Source organism: Penicillium digitatum, chromosome 6 (assembly GCF_016767815.1).
Source record: "Penicillium digitatum chromosome 6, complete sequence".
Classification (NCBI taxonomy): Eukaryota; Fungi; Ascomycota; class Eurotiomycetes; order Eurotiales; family Aspergillaceae; genus Penicillium; species Penicillium digitatum.
In genome coordinates this window covers 115,073-134,316 of record NC_089389.1, presented here as the reverse complement: position 1 = coordinate 134,316, position 19,244 = coordinate 115,073, and the positions used below count along the sequence as shown (strand labels likewise).

The window sequence follows — 19,244 nt, the reverse complement described above, 5'->3', positions numbered from 1 at the left end:
AGCAAAGCTACGCAAACGCAACGGGTCAAAAAAAAATACAAGTAGCTCAGCTCCCCTCAATCCGAATCAGCGTCCGAAACTCCTTCTCCCGAATACTCGTCTCTGGAATCATCAATCGCATGACCCAATACGGCTTCATGTCCATAATGCTCACATCCCTCCCAGCCGAGTGCACAGCCCAATTGATTTCATTGTTCGACCCGAGGAAGATGCCTTCAACGAGTAGTCCGTGACGATACTGTCTGTACGCCTGGACAGGCTGAGCATCGGGTTTGCCCCAGACTAGTCGCCCCGTAGTGGGATGGTGGTCTATCCCGACGGCATGCCAGTTCAGGGTGCCGGCACCGGGGCCGGAAAGGACGTGTGCTTCGATAATGTTTAGGATGCCGTTGCAGCGGAGCTGGGTTTTGAGGTTGTTTTTATCGCTTACGATCGTGATCTGAACCTCTATTAGTCATCTGGGTCTTTTGTTGCAAGTGTGTGTAATCATGGTTGGACAATGTCCTTTGTCTAGGGTACGAACTTACAAATCCATGCTCAATCGTATTGGGTTTGTCGTCTCGCTGCCGGGTGATATCGCTACTAGACTCGAAGCCCTCGACGCTGCATAGCCCTTGAGGCCCGGCTCCATCGTAGCAGTTGTCAACCTTAATTGTCCAAGGCCCAGCGATCCTTGTATCATTATTGTACGACGGGAGCTGAGAGCAGCTTATGATGGGCTCAATCGAGCGATCTTGCCTCCATGGATTAGCACTGGTGAGGAGAAACAGAGACGCGAACACAGCCTTGGTGAGCATCATGAAGGTTGAGAGGGGAAAGTTGAACAAAGTCTCAGTTTTGGCATGATTTGTTGATTTGTCCTTTTTTTTTTTTTTTTTTCGGATGGAGAAAATGGTGAATCTTTAAATTTTCGTCCTTTTGGACCCGACGCCATGTTTCATACAATCCAAAGTTGCACTGAAATGTCAACGATTTGATTCAGCTCAGGGCCCTCTCCTTTTTAGGCAACAAATCACGAACCCTGGGATCAACCCACTTCATGCTCAGGCCAGATGATTTAGACCGTTGTTTTTGGTGAATAAGCTGAACGTCCAGGGCTTTTTCTTCGTTGGGTGGAGATGTTTCATTGGACATTGGTCTTCTCCACATTGGACATCCCGCACTACCCGACTTAAAAGGCTTGACTTGGAGCCAAGAGGTGGAAAAAATCCGTGGAAAAGACCCTGTGTCTTTGAATCTATTTTAACCCCTGAAAGTGAGACAAATTTCAGGTTAAATTCGAAGACAAGATACAACCTACGCATGGCGTGCCAATCTCGTCAAAGCCTGGTACTCATACTTTTTTCACGCCCTCCCCTTCCCAACTGGATTCATTTATGTTTTTCCATATTCATCCATATTCATCTATATTCATCTAAATTCGTCTAAATTCATCTATATTCATCTAGATTTATCTATTTGCTATAAATCTCGGTTCTGATTGGAGTCTGAATCTACCGGGCTAATAGCCCTTCGGCTTCCTCGTACTCAGCAGGCCCACCATGTGACTTGTCCGTCTCAGCCATAGCCAAACCTTCACGTCGGCCCTTGTCCGCATTCACCATCCACACAAGCGGAATAGGTAAAATGATGAGCACCGCGATGAAAAAAAATCCACTCCGCACCTGACCGGTCGCATCTACAAGAACCCCCACAATAGCGGGTCCAATAAATGAACTTCCCTTATCAGTAGCAGCGTAAAGAGCGTAAAACGCAGCCTCACTCCCGGGCGGAATTAAGAGTCCAAAGAATGATCGGCAGTAGGATGCCAGTCCCCCAGAAACGACTCCGTGCACGATGGCTAGCGGGAAAATCTCCCACGGCTGTTGTAACCCGATCACGCCCCAGTTTCTGATGAAGGGGATGTAAGCCAGCAACCCATACAAGGGGATTAACTCAAAAAGGACAATGCACAGGATGATGGTCTGGTTCGGCTGAAAGCCAAAGTATCGAGACACATGTGGCCATAAGAATGCGCCCGTCATGCCGGACACGGTGGCGGTGATGGAGAGAAGCCCAATGAGCGGCGTGCTCAGTTGGAGTTCCGTGCGCGCGAATAGGATCGCTGTTCCCGACACAGTGGCCATTGCATCAGAGAGTAGGAACCATGCTACGAGGAAGATCAGGACTTCGCGCAGTTTGCTGGCTACTTTGACGGTCTCCCACAGGGATTTCCACGCAAATCCGACCAGTCGTAGCCAGGCCCGCCATCTTCCGGTTCCCTTGGTGGAGACAGTGTCCAGGCGTGGACCCGGTCGTGTTTTCAGCAAATTACGAGTGACCAAGGTGAATGCGCCCCACCAAAGTCCAACCAGGAGCAATACGAACCGCATGGGAAGAGTGGAAGACGCTTTGGCAAGGGAGGTCTTGGACAATGTGATGAGCGTGATAATGCTGATGATTTGCACAAAAAGTGCTGCAAAATATCCAAGACCAATCCCCCGGGAGGAGATTTTGGTCGACAGTTGCAGCTCCGGGGAGGACGAGGGGGCTTTGGCTCCTGTTCCACCTTCGAGGGAGCTCTGTGCCTGGCCTGATGGCTGGAGTTCATCTAAACTGTCATCGTCGGCACCATCGTTACCCCAATCGTTCCAATCCGAGGTATCTCCGTCTCGGTCGAAGCTCGACATTTCCGCGCTGCCATCCATCTTCTTTCGCAGGGATGGGTCGTTAGCGACAAGCACAGGGAGGTAAGAGTTCAGCACAACAAAGGAAGAACCGAGACAGGTCACACCAACGACGACCAAGACGGATCCCAGAATGAACGCAGGCGGCGCAATGAATATGAACAACATGCTGGCGAGCGCACCGGTGAATCCGAAGACCATAAGCAATGTCTTGCGGTTGTTTTCTATACATCCAATCAATGTCAACTGCTGTCCTTCTTTTGCACTGCATATTCCCGGTGTGGCATATGGCAACCATACCATAATCTGCCAGCGCGCTGAATGATATCAGTGTTAGCGCCTGGATAAGTACGGCCAGTGAGAAAGTGTACATGGCGAAGCTAGCTGTGTTGATCTCGAGGCCGAAGACGGGGACCACACATTGGCCATGCTCAGCATTATTCGTGCTGTTCCCTATTGATGGTCCGACGCAGGGAAGGCGGCTCGTTTGTAGGGTGCCGCGCTCCCGGGCTAATTGTTCCAAGGTGAGGGGTAGGAAAGAACCTGGTATGATAAGAATTGTGTTGTTTGTTTGTTTGTTTTTTTGTTTTCAAAATATGACCTTACGAACCTACGCCGCAGACTGCGAACACTTCAGCTGCAATTCCGTATGAGTACCATCCCAGGATTTCCCGGCGACTCGTTGGGGTGGTATCTTCGCCGGCATACCGTGGCCGTCGCTGCTGCACGCCTTCGTCCGGCGACGGGGACTGAAAAGCAGCAGATATATAGGACAGCATCGGGGAGGATGTTGTGGGAATGCTCCCCCGACATCCAGAAATTCCGGACCCCAGGTAGACCGGACACGGATGCGGGCGGAAGCCCAACAATCAACATCATTGCTGGTGATGTCATTGGATCGGCAGGTTCGGCAACCTCTGTACGGAGTAGAAATATACACATCGCATTTTAGTGCTCGGTAGGTTTCACTTTGCGGTTTTTTTTTTCCGGAAAAAGGAATAATGATTGTCCTCATAATGGGAGTGTCGAGCAGGTTGGAGGCTTTTGAATTAATTTTAATTTTATATGAATTTCCATACAGCTCCAACGTTGGCTAAGAATTGAAGTTTTCCCTTCATGAAAAGAGGGTTTTGCATCCGATTTAACAATACTCTGCCTTGACTATGAAACGGCAAAAGAAGCTTGCCGAGCAGAGTGGGGATCTTAGTGGTCGAGTGCTCGACCAGAACGAGATCGGGGAAGGAAATAGAATCTGTCCTACACCATGTACGGAATTAATACCGACGAGGCTCTCTACCTTGAGAAATTTTTATTTATGACCGTGCGTTACAGAAACATGTCAGTCTCAGTTAAATTGTCAGATGGATTATTGGCCTCTATAACCAAGTATAGTATAGAGTACTTACCTCTAGCCTTTTGCCCCAATTAAGGTCAAATGGTTGTTGGTAACCAAGAGCTGAGCTTTGCCTTCTTATATCATACGAGTCGTAGTGTCATACAGATTCATATATCTGTACCATCAAGATCAATGTAAACAGGAGGATTAAATTGGGCCGGTCTGCTGCGCTGAGGAGAGATGGCCTGAACTCATGAGGGGATTAGATCTAGTGAGCGCTATTTTAGGAACAGATCGAACTAAATAGGCGCTCAAATAGGAATTTTTTTAAAGAGTTATACTACTAAAACTATAACCCGATAGAAGAATATAATTCTGATTTGGAAGACATGCTCTACAACAAGAAGGAATACTGCCATGCGCCAGTTCAGCAGATTGGGATTGGCGGTCCGACACGACAGAATTCAACTGCTTTCTTCTCGGCCAATCTGGCATGTGCATCTTGGCAATCCCCAATGGAACGATTATGTCGTCTTCCACTTGCTTATAGCCTGGCTTCCATGTTTCGAAGTGCCATGCCGTTTGATCAATCCCATGTTCACTTACTTTTCTATAACGCAGAAACTGAACAACAGGAAGAAGGAGCTGAACTCCGAAGAGTTCATCCAAAGCCAAATCCCGAAGCCCTGCAAGAGGCTTTCCATGTACGACGTATCTTCATTGTGGAAGTCAAATTTAATCCATGGATTTACTTGCAGAGCTTGCCATCTAGGCTGGTGAGGCGGGATCTTACTAATTGTAACGACGTCAACCTGCAGTCATCCGTATTTAACCAGCCGAGGGCTCAGTAGGTAGGTACATTTCGCGACTAATTGAACCTGTTACTCAGCATGTCTGCGTCTGTCTTCCTTCTTGGTCCCGGCTTCATCGGCGGAGAGATCATAGACCTCCTTCTCATATCAAAGTATAAAGTAACAACTCTTGTTCGCCGCGAATCAGCTGTTGCAGATTACGCCAATTTGGGGGTTGAAACAGTGGTTGGTAGCCTGGATGACGCATCAGTAATCACGGATCAGGTCGCAGTTAGTGACATTGTCTTCCACACTGCAACCGCAGACCACCTGCCATCTGTCCAAGCAATTATCGATGGCATCAGACAGCGAGCGACGCAAGGGCTGAGAACAGTTTACATCCACAATAGTGGGGCAACCTTGCTCTCCGACAATGCCCAAGGAGAGTATAAAAGCGGTACTATCTTTGACGATGAAAAGCCCGGAGAGATTGACGCCGTCCCTGATTCCGCATTTCATCGCCATATCAACTTGGTAATCATCCGAGCAAGCCAAGAACTAGCCTCCCACGCCAAGATCGCCATCATGATTCCACCCCTTATCTACGGCGTGACCACCAGGGAGAACCGCTTGTCGATTCAACTGCCGACGCTCATCCGGTACTCCATCAAACATGGCTATGTGGGTCAGATCGGAAGTGGTCTCGCAGTATGGAATCAGATCCATGTCAGAGACCTTGCCAGGGGATACATGGTTCTCCTTCATTCGATGGAGCGTGCACCTGTCGCTGAGATTGCAATGAATCCGTATTTCTTTTGTGAGAATGGCCAAGAGTTAGCTTGGGGTGAATGTGCTGCTGAGATTGGCCGTACACTGAAGCAGACAGGGCGTGTGGGTCAATCTACGCCGAAGCCCATTCCGAAGGAACACTGGGGTGATTTGTTCGGAGATTTTTCTGGGATTGTGGTCGGATCTAATGCACGAAATAGGGCCAATCGACTTCGGAAATTGGGCTGGGCACCCTTGGAGAAAGACACTTTTGCTTCCGTGGTCGAAGATGAGATCCCAATCATTGAGAAGGAAACTGGGGAGTTCACAGGATACGCGAGCGTCATTGCGTCGTAGATGGAATTAGTCTATAGCTGAGCTTTTTGCCTTGGGAACAATTTCTTCTTTGAGATCCTGTTCTCCTTGGTTATGTCATCACGTCGATAGAGATCTCGCCACCGTTCTGTATCACTTGCACGCTCCAGTTGAAATCCCAGTGTCTTATCACAGCTAGTAGAGTAATCAGGACCAAGCCCAAACGCGTAAATTGGCCTCATTCAGGTATTTTGAACTACCGCAGGCAGGGCTTTCAAGGAAGAAGACACCTGTTTCGTGATGCATAGATTGGAAGAGAGGAACGGACAAACTTGGAACTGATTTCATGCGTCGGAGCTTGGAGCGCAAGTGCCTAAGCTCGCGCATGCATGCGGTGTAAGGATCGTAATCTGAAAATCAGAACTTCACAGAAAATGAACTTCAAGAGTTGCACTTGCCGGTTCCGCGCCGGTCTAGGACAGCTTCCCAATCGGGCGGCACCTGCCCTTCCCCGAAAGTCAACATCACGACGTTTATTCTCCCATTATCTTCATACAAGAAGAATTTACATTCGCGGTTCTATCAAATCTACGTGCCATGGCGATAATACATTATCTCGAGTTTACCATCGGCCGACTGCTGTACCCAATCCGTGGTCATGAGTCAAGACAGATCATCCATTGCCCGGCATTCAAAGACCTTCCGGAGCCCAACATGACCCTTGAATCACCCGAGGCCGGGCCCTCAGGCTCTAAATTACCTCTCCACTGTACTTGCAAGGCCGTCGACGGCAAGAGCTGTCTTCCTGAGCTGCTCTGGACCGCTCCCGACTCTCGTGAGGAAACAAAGGAGTATATACTTTTCTGTGAAGATCTCGATCCACCAATCCCATTTCATGTCTTCCACCACTGTCTTCTCTGGGCAATTCCAGCCTCAACTACCAAGGCCGAAGCGGCTAATGTTCATCCCGAAGAATACGCCAAGATTTCACGCCTGACCGTCGCAGGTTGGCGATTTGTGCCCACTCTACTTGGATTACCGTACGTCGGTGCTGGTGCGACCCTCGGCCATGGAAAACATCGTTACGCCTTCACCATTATCGCTCTCAAAGAGTCGCTGAAGGTCAAGGCTCCTGAGAAAGCGACCAAGAACGATATCAAGCGCGCCATGACAGGCAAGGTCATCGGCTGGGCCCAGTGGACTGGCACATTTGAAAAGCCCTGGCCGAACTAGTTACTCAGCAACACAACCTCTTTAACACGAGCAGAACCAGCGTTGGACGGGCCTGGGTGCTGGTGTGATAGATGAGCCCAATGCACTTCGGCAACCTGCCGGTATTTCGCTCCCTGACGTTCACCAGGATTCTTCATGTAAGTATCATTATGGAACTGAAGCCCTAGTAATCAATTCTTTTTTGTTTTATGACTGATTCGTGCAGTCATCACTAGTAGTAGCTAGTGGCTCCTAGGCTAGTTCCAAATACCCTGGAGAACATCTCACGTCATAGAGAAGTCGCATATTCTGTTCGCATCTGGCATGGAAAAAGGCTTTTGGACCAGTAAAAAACTGCCTACAGGGCTTCATATCAATCATGGAGTCTACGGTGAAATATCAATAGTGACAGGCATTGTCCTATGTGGGATTCTTCTTTCACCCCGCAACCGGTCTACAAATTGTATCCATCCACGACCTACGAGACCATAGAGCTGTCCCAGCCCTATGGTTTTTGGCGTCGTTCGCTGTGGCGAATTCGTTTCTAGCGCCTCGGCGACAGTTGCTTCATTCGGCCGAAATCAACGTCGAGTAAAAAGAGCCGATGTGCCGTAACTCTCAAAAGATTTTCCTCCGCGATTGTCATCAAAGAAAATAAATTCACCGAAAGGTTCTCTCTTTCCGCAAAGGCCTGTATTTCGGAATCTCCTGGAGATGGGATTCCCTCGACCAGTCTTTAAATTCGACAATTCAGCTACAGCGAATGTTCTACTGCCAGTGATTGATCTTCCTGTAAGCATGAATCACGATGAAAACTGATGCCACCAAATACCATCTGCTAGAATGGTGTTTTCACTTGTGATACCTATTTGCATCGTCTCTTTTGAGAAAGTCCTGCTCGAAAAGCAGCCTAGAATGGTACGACATGAAAAGCTGTTTAGTCAAGGCTTTTGTGAGCCAGCTGACTCGACTGTTGCTAGTGCAACGCAGCCCAGGTAGGCGTTGTCTATCATAACTCGGATCATTGTTCAGACGCTTTCAGGATTTCCAATAATTTGCCGAACACTTTTGGTGTCCATAGTACCTACTCAGCCCGGCGTTTTATTAATTTTCCAAGCTTTATTACATGAACGAGCTATACAGCTTTGATGGAACTATGTCATCAATCACCGCTCGTCTCTCGCTTCTTAGTATTGATGTGAGTTGTGGAATTATTGGAAATCCTCACGAACTCTCAGGTTCCATTTCCGCGTCTACTATATACACATACAACCAGCGATCACTCGAATATTCGAATAATCGACTGCAGCCGACGATCTGTCTCGTCCGCCATCACCAAATGCCATTCCGAAGGCGAGGCACAATGAAGATCTTGGTGGATAAATCGGACGATTATTGACAAATGAGATAGGCAATGGTGCATCTGGCTGATGTCCTCCTCTCCCCACACGGAACGAACCCCCCCTTGAACCGAGGTGGTGGCCAATTTTGCCCTCACCTTCAACGCCCGTGCTGTTTTCTCAATCGCCATGACTAATAAAGTGAGAATGTTAGCCCTGGCGTTTGAAGCACAGCATAATGGACATTGAAGGATGACCACTCCCTGTTGCTGCACCCTTTCCAGGTGAAGCAATATCTTGTTGGACCCATTCACCTCCTCCGATCGCACGACTTCACTAAACGCCTGAGCATAGCAATTGCAGTGAAGGGAAGAAGCATCTTCCGACAGTGTCTCAAAATCAACCCCTTCTGGCGGAAGAGATTGACTGGAACCAGTATCCAACGGTTCTTGCCAGATCTCATTGGAGGGCAATTCCATGATTCTGGCCGGATCCTGGACTATTCCGGAGACCTGAATAGCGTTCGGTGCGAGGCTGAATGGGTAGATTGCACCGCCCTGAAAGAGGGACCCAGACTGGGCTCCCGACGCAGCAGTGTGGAGGAACCCTCCAAGGGGGGGTTCATCAATCATCAATCCGATTTGGGGAGAACAACACTCTGTGGAATAGTCAACACGCGGCTCAGGAAAAGGGGGACCCCCAACACTTCCGAATCCGTCAATTCGTTCAAACGAGCTGTCCAGGCTAGTAACGGTGAAAGCTGGATCGACATTGGTATTGGACTCGTTTGTGCTGACGAGATCCTGGTCCTGGATCCCTTCTCCATTTGGGCGGTTTTCTGCGCATCCCAATGGTCATACATCGACACTTATATACCCATGAACTAGGTCTGTGCTCACCTGGAACCTCTAAGAACCACGCTGTGAAACTCGGCCATTGAAAGCCTTCCTCCGGTGGTGTGACTTCAGTGCCGGCCCTGGAGTCGCTCTTGTGCGACTCTTCCCTTGAACCAGGCCCCGAGCCGGATGCTGTTGTTGGACTCGGGACCCGACTCGGGACCCTGCGCGCCCTCTGCACCCTCGCTACTGTGGTTGGCCTCGGTGCCCTCCCGGCACCCCGCCGAGTCGGACGGTCAACCACCTCCCCCTCCCTCCCGCGCGCCTTTCCGATTTCCCCCGCCGCCACTGACCGGGTCGTCTTTTTCTTGGCCGGCCGGCCCAGCGGTTGCGAGATGGAATAGACACACTCATACCCGTGACTCTCACACCGGTTACATGGGTAGGTGTGACTACATCGGATTTTCGCTTGTTGGCAAGCGTTACAGGTTGTGCGCATCTTTTGGTTGGGACGGAGTTGACCGTTGGACTGCGGAGACCTCTTCGTAGAGGTCTCAGCCATATATAAGTTGTGGAAGAGAAGATGAAAAGATTGTTCTCTTAAAACTCCAAAATGGACTGGTCTGGTCCTCTCTAATCTTGGGTTGAGTTGAGGTATTTATATTCATGTCATGATCAGTTCACCAACCTTTCAGTATGCAATTTCTACTATCCAACAACAGCAACACAAGACCACGTTTGATTGCGCTCCTGCATTCATCACGAAAGGCAACACACTTTGGCAACACAGTTTACCCACACCTTGACGAGCTTCACTGACAGCAATTGCCGAAAGCACGAAACTTACATGGATCGTGAACTTTACGACTGACAAATAGTTTTGTCCTACCCTTCTTTAGGACATAGGTGCGAGTACTGCGCTTGTACTTTGTGGGATTCCTGACGCCTCAAGGATCACTAACCTTATCTTACCACGCATCAATGCACAATTTACGAGGTGTAGTATACCCGACGATGTTTTATTGATACTAATCGATTTCGGTCAGCCACCGTATGGTATTCACATTTCATGGAGCTCGTATGCTTCCTTACATCGGACTCTCGAATCCGGTGTTGCACATGAAAACTTCAGTTTTTTCCCTCGAGCAACATCCTATTCGAGTTGATCACGAACCAAAGAAATCATCAGGTGGAAATTCGAACGCGTTTTTAAACAGCCGAACATGATGCCGAACCACAATTTCTGTGGTTGACCGAGATGCTCGATCATCATGGTGGCATTCATTCAACAACCTATCGACACTTCATTCTATACTGTTCCTGAACTTATACTCAGTAGCAAATTTTCCTGGCAATCCTTATCCGGAGACAATAACTGGTGCGACATCACCGCCTGATAATCAGATGCGTTGTCTCTAATGTGATCGTTTTGTTAGATTCAACGTCGATCTAACAACTGTCGCTCGATATACTATGCACATTGCCTTGCAATCTCTGCTACACAATTCAGGCTACCTGGCTTCATCTGATTTCCCAGTGATTTATGCTGTTTGCAAGAATCATCCAATGCCACTGGTAGATGCGAGGAAGCATTTTGATTGCTCAGAATGGCCACGAAGATTGGACTTTCCGATTGAAACTTCGTCAGATAGTTGCTGGAAATGAATCTTTGGATGACTAGACAAACACATGGGATTTTTTTTACGACTGTAGTTCATACTGTATCTGCCTTATACGTCTTCAGTGCGAAATCAGCTCGAGGATCCCACAGTTTGAAGTGTCCTTGTATGCTTTCAGTATCGACTACAATTTTTCTTATCCTTTAATTAAATTCTACATTATTTAGCACCGGAACTCATAAAGTCACCTCAAAGGTAATTCAAGCCAAGTGCCAGAAGGACTAAGCAAAAGCCATAGCAATTACACCCACTCTGAATCTATAACCCATCGCTCTGCCAGGATAGTAACGTGATACTAATGGAAAGTCCGGATTGAGTCTCCTAGAATCATCCATGGATGGAGCATTTATATGTGCCTTGTAAACACTCTAACATCCCCATCTTCCACACAAAACTTGCCTAGTCCCAGTATAATTCTGCCTGGTAACTTCTGGGACCAAGAACAATGGCCCTGTAGAGGGCTTAGGGGTGAAAAAAATTCATGCAACTGCAGCACAGAGGATTCCTGCGACTTGGATTGAAAATTCCGGGAAACCTTGTGGTATACCAAGCGCCCTCTTCTCTTCAACGCGAAATCGAGTCACTTCAATACCACTTCAAATCGGAAATCCCACAATAGCACCGCAATATCCTAGACAGATAGTTTTGATCCCCACATTTTCGAATCCACTTCAACGATCGCAACACAAGCATCCCGATGACATGCACAAAACGTTTCGGATCTCCCTCGTTCACTTCAAATTTGGAAGTGAATTTACGGCAGCTTACTTAAATTTATGGTTCCAAAGAACGGAGGGTTCCTCAAATGGCGTAGCACAGTGATCTCAATTCCTAACCTCGTTGAACCCTACTACCCCGAAAAATATAAACCAACCACAGAGTCCATTTCTCCCACGCGGTCCCTAAATCATAGAGTCAGACCGGCTCTCATTGTGGGACAATCCACGGAACGGAACGAGGTTGTTGTCGCACTCTGCGGCATGGTCGTTGTCTCGCCTTCGGTAGGTTCATGTCTGCCAATGAAATAGTTCATGGCAATCGGAGAGTCCAAATCTGCTGCCAGTACAAAATCCCTGATATCGAATCCAGACCGGGCGCTAACAGTCCCCGGAAACACGTGTGAGAAACATTGGGGAAACTGATAGGCCGGGGGCTGTGCAAAAAGAAGATAGACGTAACGGTGGTGAGAATTTGGTGGTGCACGAGGAGCTATGTACGAGGCTACCGGATGATGTTCGTCCCCATGGTCCTTGCCAGGAACGATTGTAGAAGGAGGCGACGGCTTTGTGCAATCAATCATGAGATTTGGTTGGTACCAATGTAGAATTACTGATTGGATATGAGTTCCGGGGAGGATGGCGTCCAGGTCAATAAAGAGAATGATGTATTTCTTGTTACATTGCAAGTTCAGGCCGCTGATCTCAGGGATCATGCTAGTCTCTGGGACGATGTTAAAAGTCTTCGATTTATTGTCTTCAACTTTTCCACACCTCGAATATCCAATTCCATGCCAGGAGTCATCCATGTGCACCCAGAGTACCGTATTTGTAGTAGCTGACCAGGGGCCCAAGGGACGATTTGGACAATCTCCGTTAGAACACCAAATAGGAGTGTAAGAAATGAGATCATATTGTCCAATTGTGCAATTAACCGAGAAAGAGCAGAATTTGTGACCATAGCATATCGATCCAAAGCTCGCAAACTATATGCATGCCACTCGACTTTATAGTTCAATGAGTAAGCTCACAAGGTACTACATTCTCTCGTGTCCAATTCTCAGTTGTGCAGCAGTCTCGGCTTGTTTCTTGCGCCATTCCCAGCCCCTAGTATAAACAATGCCCAAAATCGGACTTGTCAACGCCAATGCGCTCGATACAAAACAATATGTCCATTGCACGCCCATCCGCTGGATCAGAGGGTTCACCGTGGCTGCAGCACCAGCACCCAGGAAACAGCGAACAAGGTTATTGGCAGCCATCGCGGTGGCAGGTGTCTCGTAGTACAAGTCGACGATCAGAATGTTCATTACGTTGTATGCCGCCGTAATACAAAAGCAAATTACAAACACCACAACAAGTACAACCAGGAGTGGTGGCTTCAGGGGTATCAGTACCCCGTAAGCAACGATTGAGATAGCTGCAAGTACCTAAAACGGATAAAGAAAGTCAACTAATAGAAGGGGTCATGTACAAGGAAATCTCAGGGAAACGAACTGTCATTGGCAGGCCAACCTGCAACCTCGCTTGTTCGATGGGAAATCCAAGGATGTCCTGCTTTTGGTTCCTGTGTACCGTCTGACCGGCGTTACGTCGAGTCCGTCGGTAGTTCCAGTCGGCTAATACTCCATTGGCAGTTGCGCTGAACAATGACCCTAGCCCTGCAGGAATGAAGCATAGGCCAATCTCTAATTCATTGAGATCATAGACTTTGTGGAAGAGTGCGGGGATTCCAGCTGTAACTGCGTAGTAGCTGCTGAATACCACTCCATTTGCCAAAAGCACTAGTCCCACTGGTCGGTGGGAAAGCAGATGCAGGGTTGAGCAGGGATTGGGGAGATTCACGCGCCTCCTCGGCACACTTGGCTCAGGGGGGGAAACAGCGGTGGTTGTCCGCAAATAACTGCAAATGGCTCGATTCCATCCGAAGACCGGAATCGAGCCATTACCGACAACTCCACGGCACGTTTCGGGGAAGAACAGCAGTAGTAAGACGAAAAAAAATAAGGCTGCAATGGCAAGGAACCAGAAGATCGCTTCCCAGCCTAGGTACTTGCTCAAAATACCGCCAAGGATCGGCCCGATGGATGGAGCAAGAATGTTTCCTAGCGAAGTAAAGCCCATGTACATACCTCGCTCAGCAGATGTGATGATGTCGGCGGCGACTGCGGATGCAAGGGCCACTGTCCCGCTACTCCCGCAGCTCTGGACGGCACGAAGAGCTAGGAGTGCCAGAAAGCTGTGTTGTAGAGCCAGAGCAACGCTCCCAAATATGTAAATCACGAAACAAAGAATGTACGCAGGTCGACGACCAGCCTGGTCTGCCAAAGATCCTGTCATCAGTGGAGCGAGGCCCTGGCATATCTTCAAAAAAGAGGGATGTCAGTGCGGTGGAATGAAATTTGTAGAATTTGATTGATACCATACCATATATGTCGTGATCGTCAGATTGATTTGAGATGGACTGACTAGTAAGTCCTCCGCGATGGAATTCAACGCCGGGTAGTAGATATTAGCAGATAGAGGCGAAAAGCTCGAAGCCAGTGCCGCTGTCAGAATAATAAAGCGTTTCTGTGTTGGCGTAAAGACGGAATATGGCTCAATGGTGGGAGAATGGATCAAAGGTGTTTCCTCGTCGACCTCCTGATGATACTGCCACGCTTCTTGGTTGGTATCTTGATTGCTCATGATGGTTCAGGTAGAAGACCAAATATCTTTAAGATTTCATTCCAGTCTTTAGGGTGAATAAATACCCGGATCTTTTACTTCGTCAAGTCAACCGTGAGCCCAATGTCACTGCGTATGGGTGAAAGGCCAATCACTCTTCGAATGTAAATATGTTCAGTACGCACTTATCAGAGGCCAAGAAACTTAGGTTTGTCTTGAAAAAATTTTCACTAAGGAGATCTTGCAATATTTCTCGCCAAAAAGCAGTTAACCAGATAAGTAGAAATGGCCACTCCGTCGCCATACATTGAAATCACTATATCTTTGGTATGGGGTCTGATGCTGGCTCTACATTTCCCGTGTAGAGATGAACAGGTCGAAAAAGCTTGCCACGAGTAACTATAACCCGTCAGCCAAGTTATCAAACTTCAGCACACGGTTCCTTACCCATGTACTCTCTCCAATGCGCCATGATACCCATAATACGATGAGCTAGCATTGCCGCGGGAATAAGATCAGGCTCAAAGCCACTAAATCAACGTATTGGAACCTGAGGCCACGGTACGAAACTCTTGCCTGCACTTACATTCCAGTAAACACAAAGTTACCGTAGAAGTCCGCATTGGGATACAAGCCCCGCGAAACAAAATAATCGTCTTTCGCAGCAGCATCCTCGATCGCTTCGGCGACTTTCAATAGCGGTTGATTGATGTGGATCAAATCCTTGAGAATACTTTGGATGGGACGTACGCGTGGGTCCATCCCCTTGTAAGTGCGATGGCCGTAGCCGAATAATTTTTGCTTCCCGGCTTTTACTTCTTCAATGAATGCCGGGACATTCTTTGGCTCTCCAATGTCGCGGAGAGCTCTTTGGGCAGACTCTGTTGCACCAAAGTGTAGGGGTCCGTGGGCGGCAGCCAGGGCAGATATCAGACAAGACACCGGGTCAGTTAGTGATGAGGCGGTTACTATAGATGAGAAGGCTGTTAAGGCCATTCCGTGCTCGGCGTTGAGGTTTCCAAATCTGCGGAAGCAGGATATGCCTCTAAGATCTGGGTAGTTTGTCTCTGGGTCTACAAGACCGGCCATTGTGAATAGATTCTCGTAGTAGGTCTGGTGGAGAGATGGAGACCTCCAGGGAAGGCCTAGCCGGTGGGATCTTACGGCTCCAAAGACAACAGCATAGCCAGCAACCGTTTGTAGGATTATTTGGTCCGCCCGTTTGATGTCCGTTTGGTAAATCGTCGGATTTGTGGTCGCTGGGATCACATCGGGTAAACAGGCCAAATGAGCTGAAAGGCCGGCTAGAATCAACGGCAGTGGGCTGGTCGCCTTGCTGCACATTTCCCTGCTAGTTAGAAAGGTAAGCTTGCAGACTCTCGACGAAGAGAATCATCCTACGGAAGATTAAAGATAGTCTGGCGCACGATGTCGGGGACATCTTTCATATAATGCGCCAGCCGCTGGCGTAGCTCTTCGCATTGCGTTGGTGTAGGATAGCTCCCCCATAGCAGTAGATGGAACATTTCTTCAAAGTCGCACCCCCAGAGTTGTTCCAGGGTATACCCTCGGTACAAAAGTAGACCATGCTCATGGTCACTAGAAACTCATCAGCAAGACACAACAAGTAACTTTTGAGAGGTTCTCACGAGAAACTGATAGCTGACGCTGTCACGGCTGTGTTTTGCAATCCAGGATCATAGACACGCAATCCATGGGTAACTTGGTCTGCACGATTGCTGTGGAGTGAAGACGCGCAAATGCCCTGAAGGTCGGTCGCACATACTGCATTCCGGTTGATTGGGATTTCATATTTCGCATTAGTACGCGAATCGCGAATGAATAGAGTGCCAGTCGACATTTCGGACGAGAATGCTGAAAGGGAAGAATTGTCACCTCGAAGTATCGCTAATAATGTATCGCTAACAATGTATCGCCGACCACTAACACCTGAACATAATGTGTCCAAAAGCACCAAATATTTTGTCTCACCTGAACTTGGTATTGAAATCTCAATTTTTGGAATTCATTCTAAATTGACCGACAATCAGGATCTAGTGCAGACCTTCTGGTTGATAATTCATGCAAGTCCTGTTGGACAACATTCTATTCGTCATTTATCACTCATATTCGGCTTCATGAAATTTGTTCCTCCCTTTCAAAATCCCCTCCCAGCCTCCAATTTACACCGGCATGTGCTTGAACGAGTGGTCCAGAGATTCCTGGCAGAAAGGAAGCTTGCTGACAGTCCAGATCTCGGTGTCCTACATAGCGCGAGGGGTTAGTCACACTCGACTGGATGTTAAATCAAGCACTGATTTGTGACACTAACGGGCTTCAAGTGCTGCTTAACCCAATGTCGAGGGAGTGCCGGCCTTGGGGGCAATGATTTCGGGAGCAGCATCAGGGTCGTGGGCGATCGGAGAACCACACTCAGAGCAGAAGATACGGTGGACAGCGAGGCCTGAAGAACCATGGCCAGCCCAGCTCTTGGTGGGACCATTGATAGTCAACTTGACCTTGGAACGACGGCGATAAGCGCTATAACAAAGTTAACAAGAATCATTCTCGTTGGATGTTACCGCAACTAACAGTAGGTCGAGCCACTCTGGCGTTGGCTGTCATCACAGTGATCATAGGCAGTGATTAGAGGCGCGTCAATGTCCACGGTGTACGTGACGGCCTTGCAAAGGCAGTGTCCCGAGAGAGGCATTGTCGATGGATGGATTTGATTATTTCAAGGTACTCGGATCTGAGGACCTTTGGAGAGAGGAGAAAGGGTATTTAATAGATAATTGACCCCAACTGTGAATAACACATTGAGCTGGTCATCCTTGCACATTTTTGAAGTCCCGACTACTTGCATCACCTCGTCTTCAATGCCGGTAAAACGAGTACCCAGTACCTAAGCGATGTCATTGCAACGGAGTTGGGTTTTGGTTGAGCCATTTTCTTGACTTTTTCCAGACCCAACTCTACCAAAGTCGACGAATTCCACCAATTCAACAGTTCAGGCAATTTAAATTCCAGAAGAGTTTCTTCAAGGATTTCAAATCAGCTAATGCTGACTTTTTTACTATTTTTCCCTGTCAGCCCTAAAGCTGCCGGGCAATGACAAATTATTGTGACCCGCCAGAACTCCATGCAAGGCTTGGAACCAGTTACTCCTCCAAACTTCAAGCGTGCCAGCCATGTTGAATGTCACTCAACAAGTTGGGACAAAGCTGATCGGGCTTCGGAAATCAGCTTCAGGGCGGAGATCCGACCACTGCACCTTGCGTATCAGCGACGGCGCATTCTCCGACGGGTCCTCCGACTCTCTCCGATTGGAGCGAACATACGGAGTACACTGATTCCAGATATGAACATTTAGCGGCGGATAAGATGGTTCTGGAAGCCACGTGTTATCCAAGCTGTCTCACGATTATGAGAATGCCTCGGGGCCACAATGCGATCGGTTAAATCTTTCATACCAAACCTGGAAGGATTCATCAGCATACGTCCACTAGTTACCACGTCGCGCGGCTTATAGTGGATTGCCTGAACTATCGATTCCATTATGGCTCGATGATCGTGAGTTTTTCTCCTAGTGGGTGGGCTGAGGTAAGGGGTGAGGCTCCTCTTGTCTATTTTGCGATCATTGTGATCAACCGCTACCGACACAGCGGTGCAAGACAGCAGTAATATGCAGATCTCGACTCGGTGACCCCGTACGAATTTTGTCAGTTTAAGATGTCCACGAAACAGAGATGCCGGCTTGAAACATTTGGTTGAACATCTTGTCGGCAGGCTCTACTACGTGTCAATTCAAGACAACGGCAGAAGAGTTGAGCGTGTCATGGCCGCTCCAACACCCCCCAAAGTAGATTCTAGTTCCGGGGATATTCATTCGTTAATGGAAACAACTTTTGGTCGATTTTCATGGATTTCTTTTGTACACCATCCTGTAATGGCAGTGCAAGATATGATCAAAGTGACGATACTACCACATGTTCACTTTTTTATGTTTGTACAAAATTAGGTGTCAGTATGTGTGATGTGACCATTTTACAGAATTTAACTGTTAATAGCTGCCATAATTGCCTCGTCGGGCATTGTCGATCTTGTCCGCTGCACTCTGCACACGCGACTCTCAGCTACTGTGGTCACAAAGCTCGCCTTCCCCACTCACCTGCATCTGAGCTGCCATTCCTCCCCGAGGATTCTGACCGCCATAGACAGTAGCCTCGGCATGTTGTGCATCCCGGGCATCATCCTTGGTGATGTATGCGGGCACATCCGCTGCAGCTGTAAGTCCCAAGGCATCGTTACCATCAGCGATCGACCGAACCTGAGCGGATATATAACCCACTCCCGGTGGTTGGTTAAATGCACGTCCCTATGGGACCTTCGCGTTAGTGAGTTGGGACGACTAAACTTTCACCGGGACTGCCTGACCTCTGTGGCTTGGATTTCCTCTGCATCATCTAGCGAGATTGCGCTGGATGGTTTCCTTGATACCTCTGCAACCTTATTTTCAAAATTCATCTGCCGCATCGAAAGACTTTGGGCCGTTGCTATGCTTGATCAGGTATCTGTCGCTCGCAGATGGAATCTACATTGTACTCACCAGCCGGTCCGCCCCGAGAAGGTCCTCGTCCAGTCAGCGCGCTTTCGGCCTGCGAGATGGCCGAAACATCCTCCTGTGTGATGCGTTGGCCCCTCTCAGCAGCGAGCTGGATTTCGGCGACGGTAGGAATATCAAAACTCATAACTTGACGTGAATTCATGGCATGCTTTGTTGAATTTTGCTGAACCACATCTTATGGTTCTGCTATATACCTCGGCTTCAGGGTCGGTGATGTCACGGTGAGGGCATATCAATCGACCGAACTTTCGTCAGTGGTGGGGGCGTTGGGGGTATCCAGGTTTGAATAGA

At 48.4% G+C, this 19,244-nt stretch overlaps 8 protein-coding genes across 8 annotated transcripts; 2 read left to right on the top strand and 6 right to left on the bottom strand.

The window, feature by feature from the left end:
• Nucleotides 1-330: 330 nt before the first annotated feature.
• On the bottom strand, nucleotides 331-797 carry Pdw03_5098 (uncharacterized protein; the record flags this gene model as incomplete). Its single annotated transcript, XM_066100948.1, has 3 exons — nucleotides 331-366; nucleotides 431-439; nucleotides 528-797. The coding sequence occupies 3 exons, from the start codon at nucleotides 795-797 to the stop codon at nucleotides 331-333; spliced, it is 315 nt and encodes a 104-aa protein (XP_065957888.1).
• Nucleotides 798-1,493: 696 nt separating this feature from the next.
• Nucleotides 1,494-3,445, bottom strand: Pdw03_5097 (Major facilitator superfamily domain, general substrate transporter; the record flags this gene model as incomplete). Its single annotated transcript, XM_066100947.1, has 4 exons — nucleotides 1,494-2,890; nucleotides 2,967-2,983; nucleotides 3,038-3,209; nucleotides 3,277-3,445. 4 exons carry the CDS (start codon nucleotides 3,443-3,445, stop codon nucleotides 1,494-1,496), a joined length of 1,755 nt encoding a protein of 584 aa, XP_065957887.1.
• Nucleotides 3,446-4,892: 1,447 nt separating this feature from the next.
• Nucleotides 4,893-5,918, top strand: Pdw03_5096 (Phosphatidylethanolamine-binding protein PEBP; the record flags this gene model as incomplete). The annotated part of the gene is made up of 1 exon (XM_014683720.1): nucleotides 4,893-5,918. The coding sequence occupies one exon, from the start codon at nucleotides 4,893-4,895 to the stop codon at nucleotides 5,916-5,918; it is 1,026 nt and encodes a 341-aa protein (XP_014539206.1).
• A 555-nt stretch (nucleotides 5,919-6,473) lies between these two features.
• Pdw03_5095 (Phosphatidylethanolamine-binding protein PEBP) lies at nucleotides 6,474-7,109 on the top strand (the record flags this gene model as incomplete). The annotated part of the gene is made up of 1 exon (XM_014683721.1): nucleotides 6,474-7,109. The coding sequence occupies one exon, from the start codon at nucleotides 6,474-6,476 to the stop codon at nucleotides 7,107-7,109; it is 636 nt and encodes a 211-aa protein (XP_014539207.1).
• Nucleotides 7,110-12,696: 5,587 nt separating this feature from the next.
• Pdw03_5094 (Sucrose/H+ symporter, plant) lies at nucleotides 12,697-14,347 on the bottom strand (the record flags this gene model as incomplete). The annotated part of the gene is made up of 3 exons (XM_066100946.1): nucleotides 12,697-13,089; nucleotides 13,157-14,023; nucleotides 14,087-14,347. 3 exons carry the CDS (start codon nucleotides 14,345-14,347, stop codon nucleotides 12,697-12,699), a joined length of 1,521 nt encoding a protein of 506 aa, XP_065957886.1.
• Nucleotides 14,348-14,642: 295 nt separating this feature from the next.
• On the bottom strand, nucleotides 14,643-16,187 carry Pdw03_5093 (Citrate synthase-like, core; the record flags this gene model as incomplete). Its single annotated transcript, XM_014683725.2, has 5 exons — nucleotides 14,643-14,725; nucleotides 14,774-14,856; nucleotides 14,913-15,674; nucleotides 15,728-15,925; nucleotides 15,976-16,187. 5 exons carry the CDS (start codon nucleotides 16,185-16,187, stop codon nucleotides 14,643-14,645), a joined length of 1,338 nt encoding a protein of 445 aa, XP_014539211.2.
• Nucleotides 16,188-16,509: 322 nt separating this feature from the next.
• On the bottom strand, nucleotides 16,510-17,039 carry Pdw03_5092 (Mss4-like; the record flags this gene model as incomplete). Its single annotated transcript, XM_014683727.1, has 4 exons — nucleotides 16,510-16,590; nucleotides 16,659-16,790; nucleotides 16,854-16,867; nucleotides 16,919-17,039. 4 exons carry the CDS (start codon nucleotides 17,037-17,039, stop codon nucleotides 16,510-16,512), a joined length of 348 nt encoding a protein of 115 aa, XP_014539213.1.
• Nucleotides 17,040-18,389: 1,350 nt separating this feature from the next.
• On the bottom strand, nucleotides 18,390-19,095 carry Pdw03_5091 (Seed maturation protein; the record flags this gene model as incomplete). Its single annotated transcript, XM_066100945.1, has 4 exons — nucleotides 18,390-18,443; nucleotides 18,498-18,704; nucleotides 18,764-18,882; nucleotides 18,936-19,095. 4 exons carry the CDS (start codon nucleotides 19,093-19,095, stop codon nucleotides 18,390-18,392), a joined length of 540 nt encoding a protein of 179 aa, XP_065957885.1.
• Nucleotides 19,096-19,244: the final 149 nt, after the last annotated feature.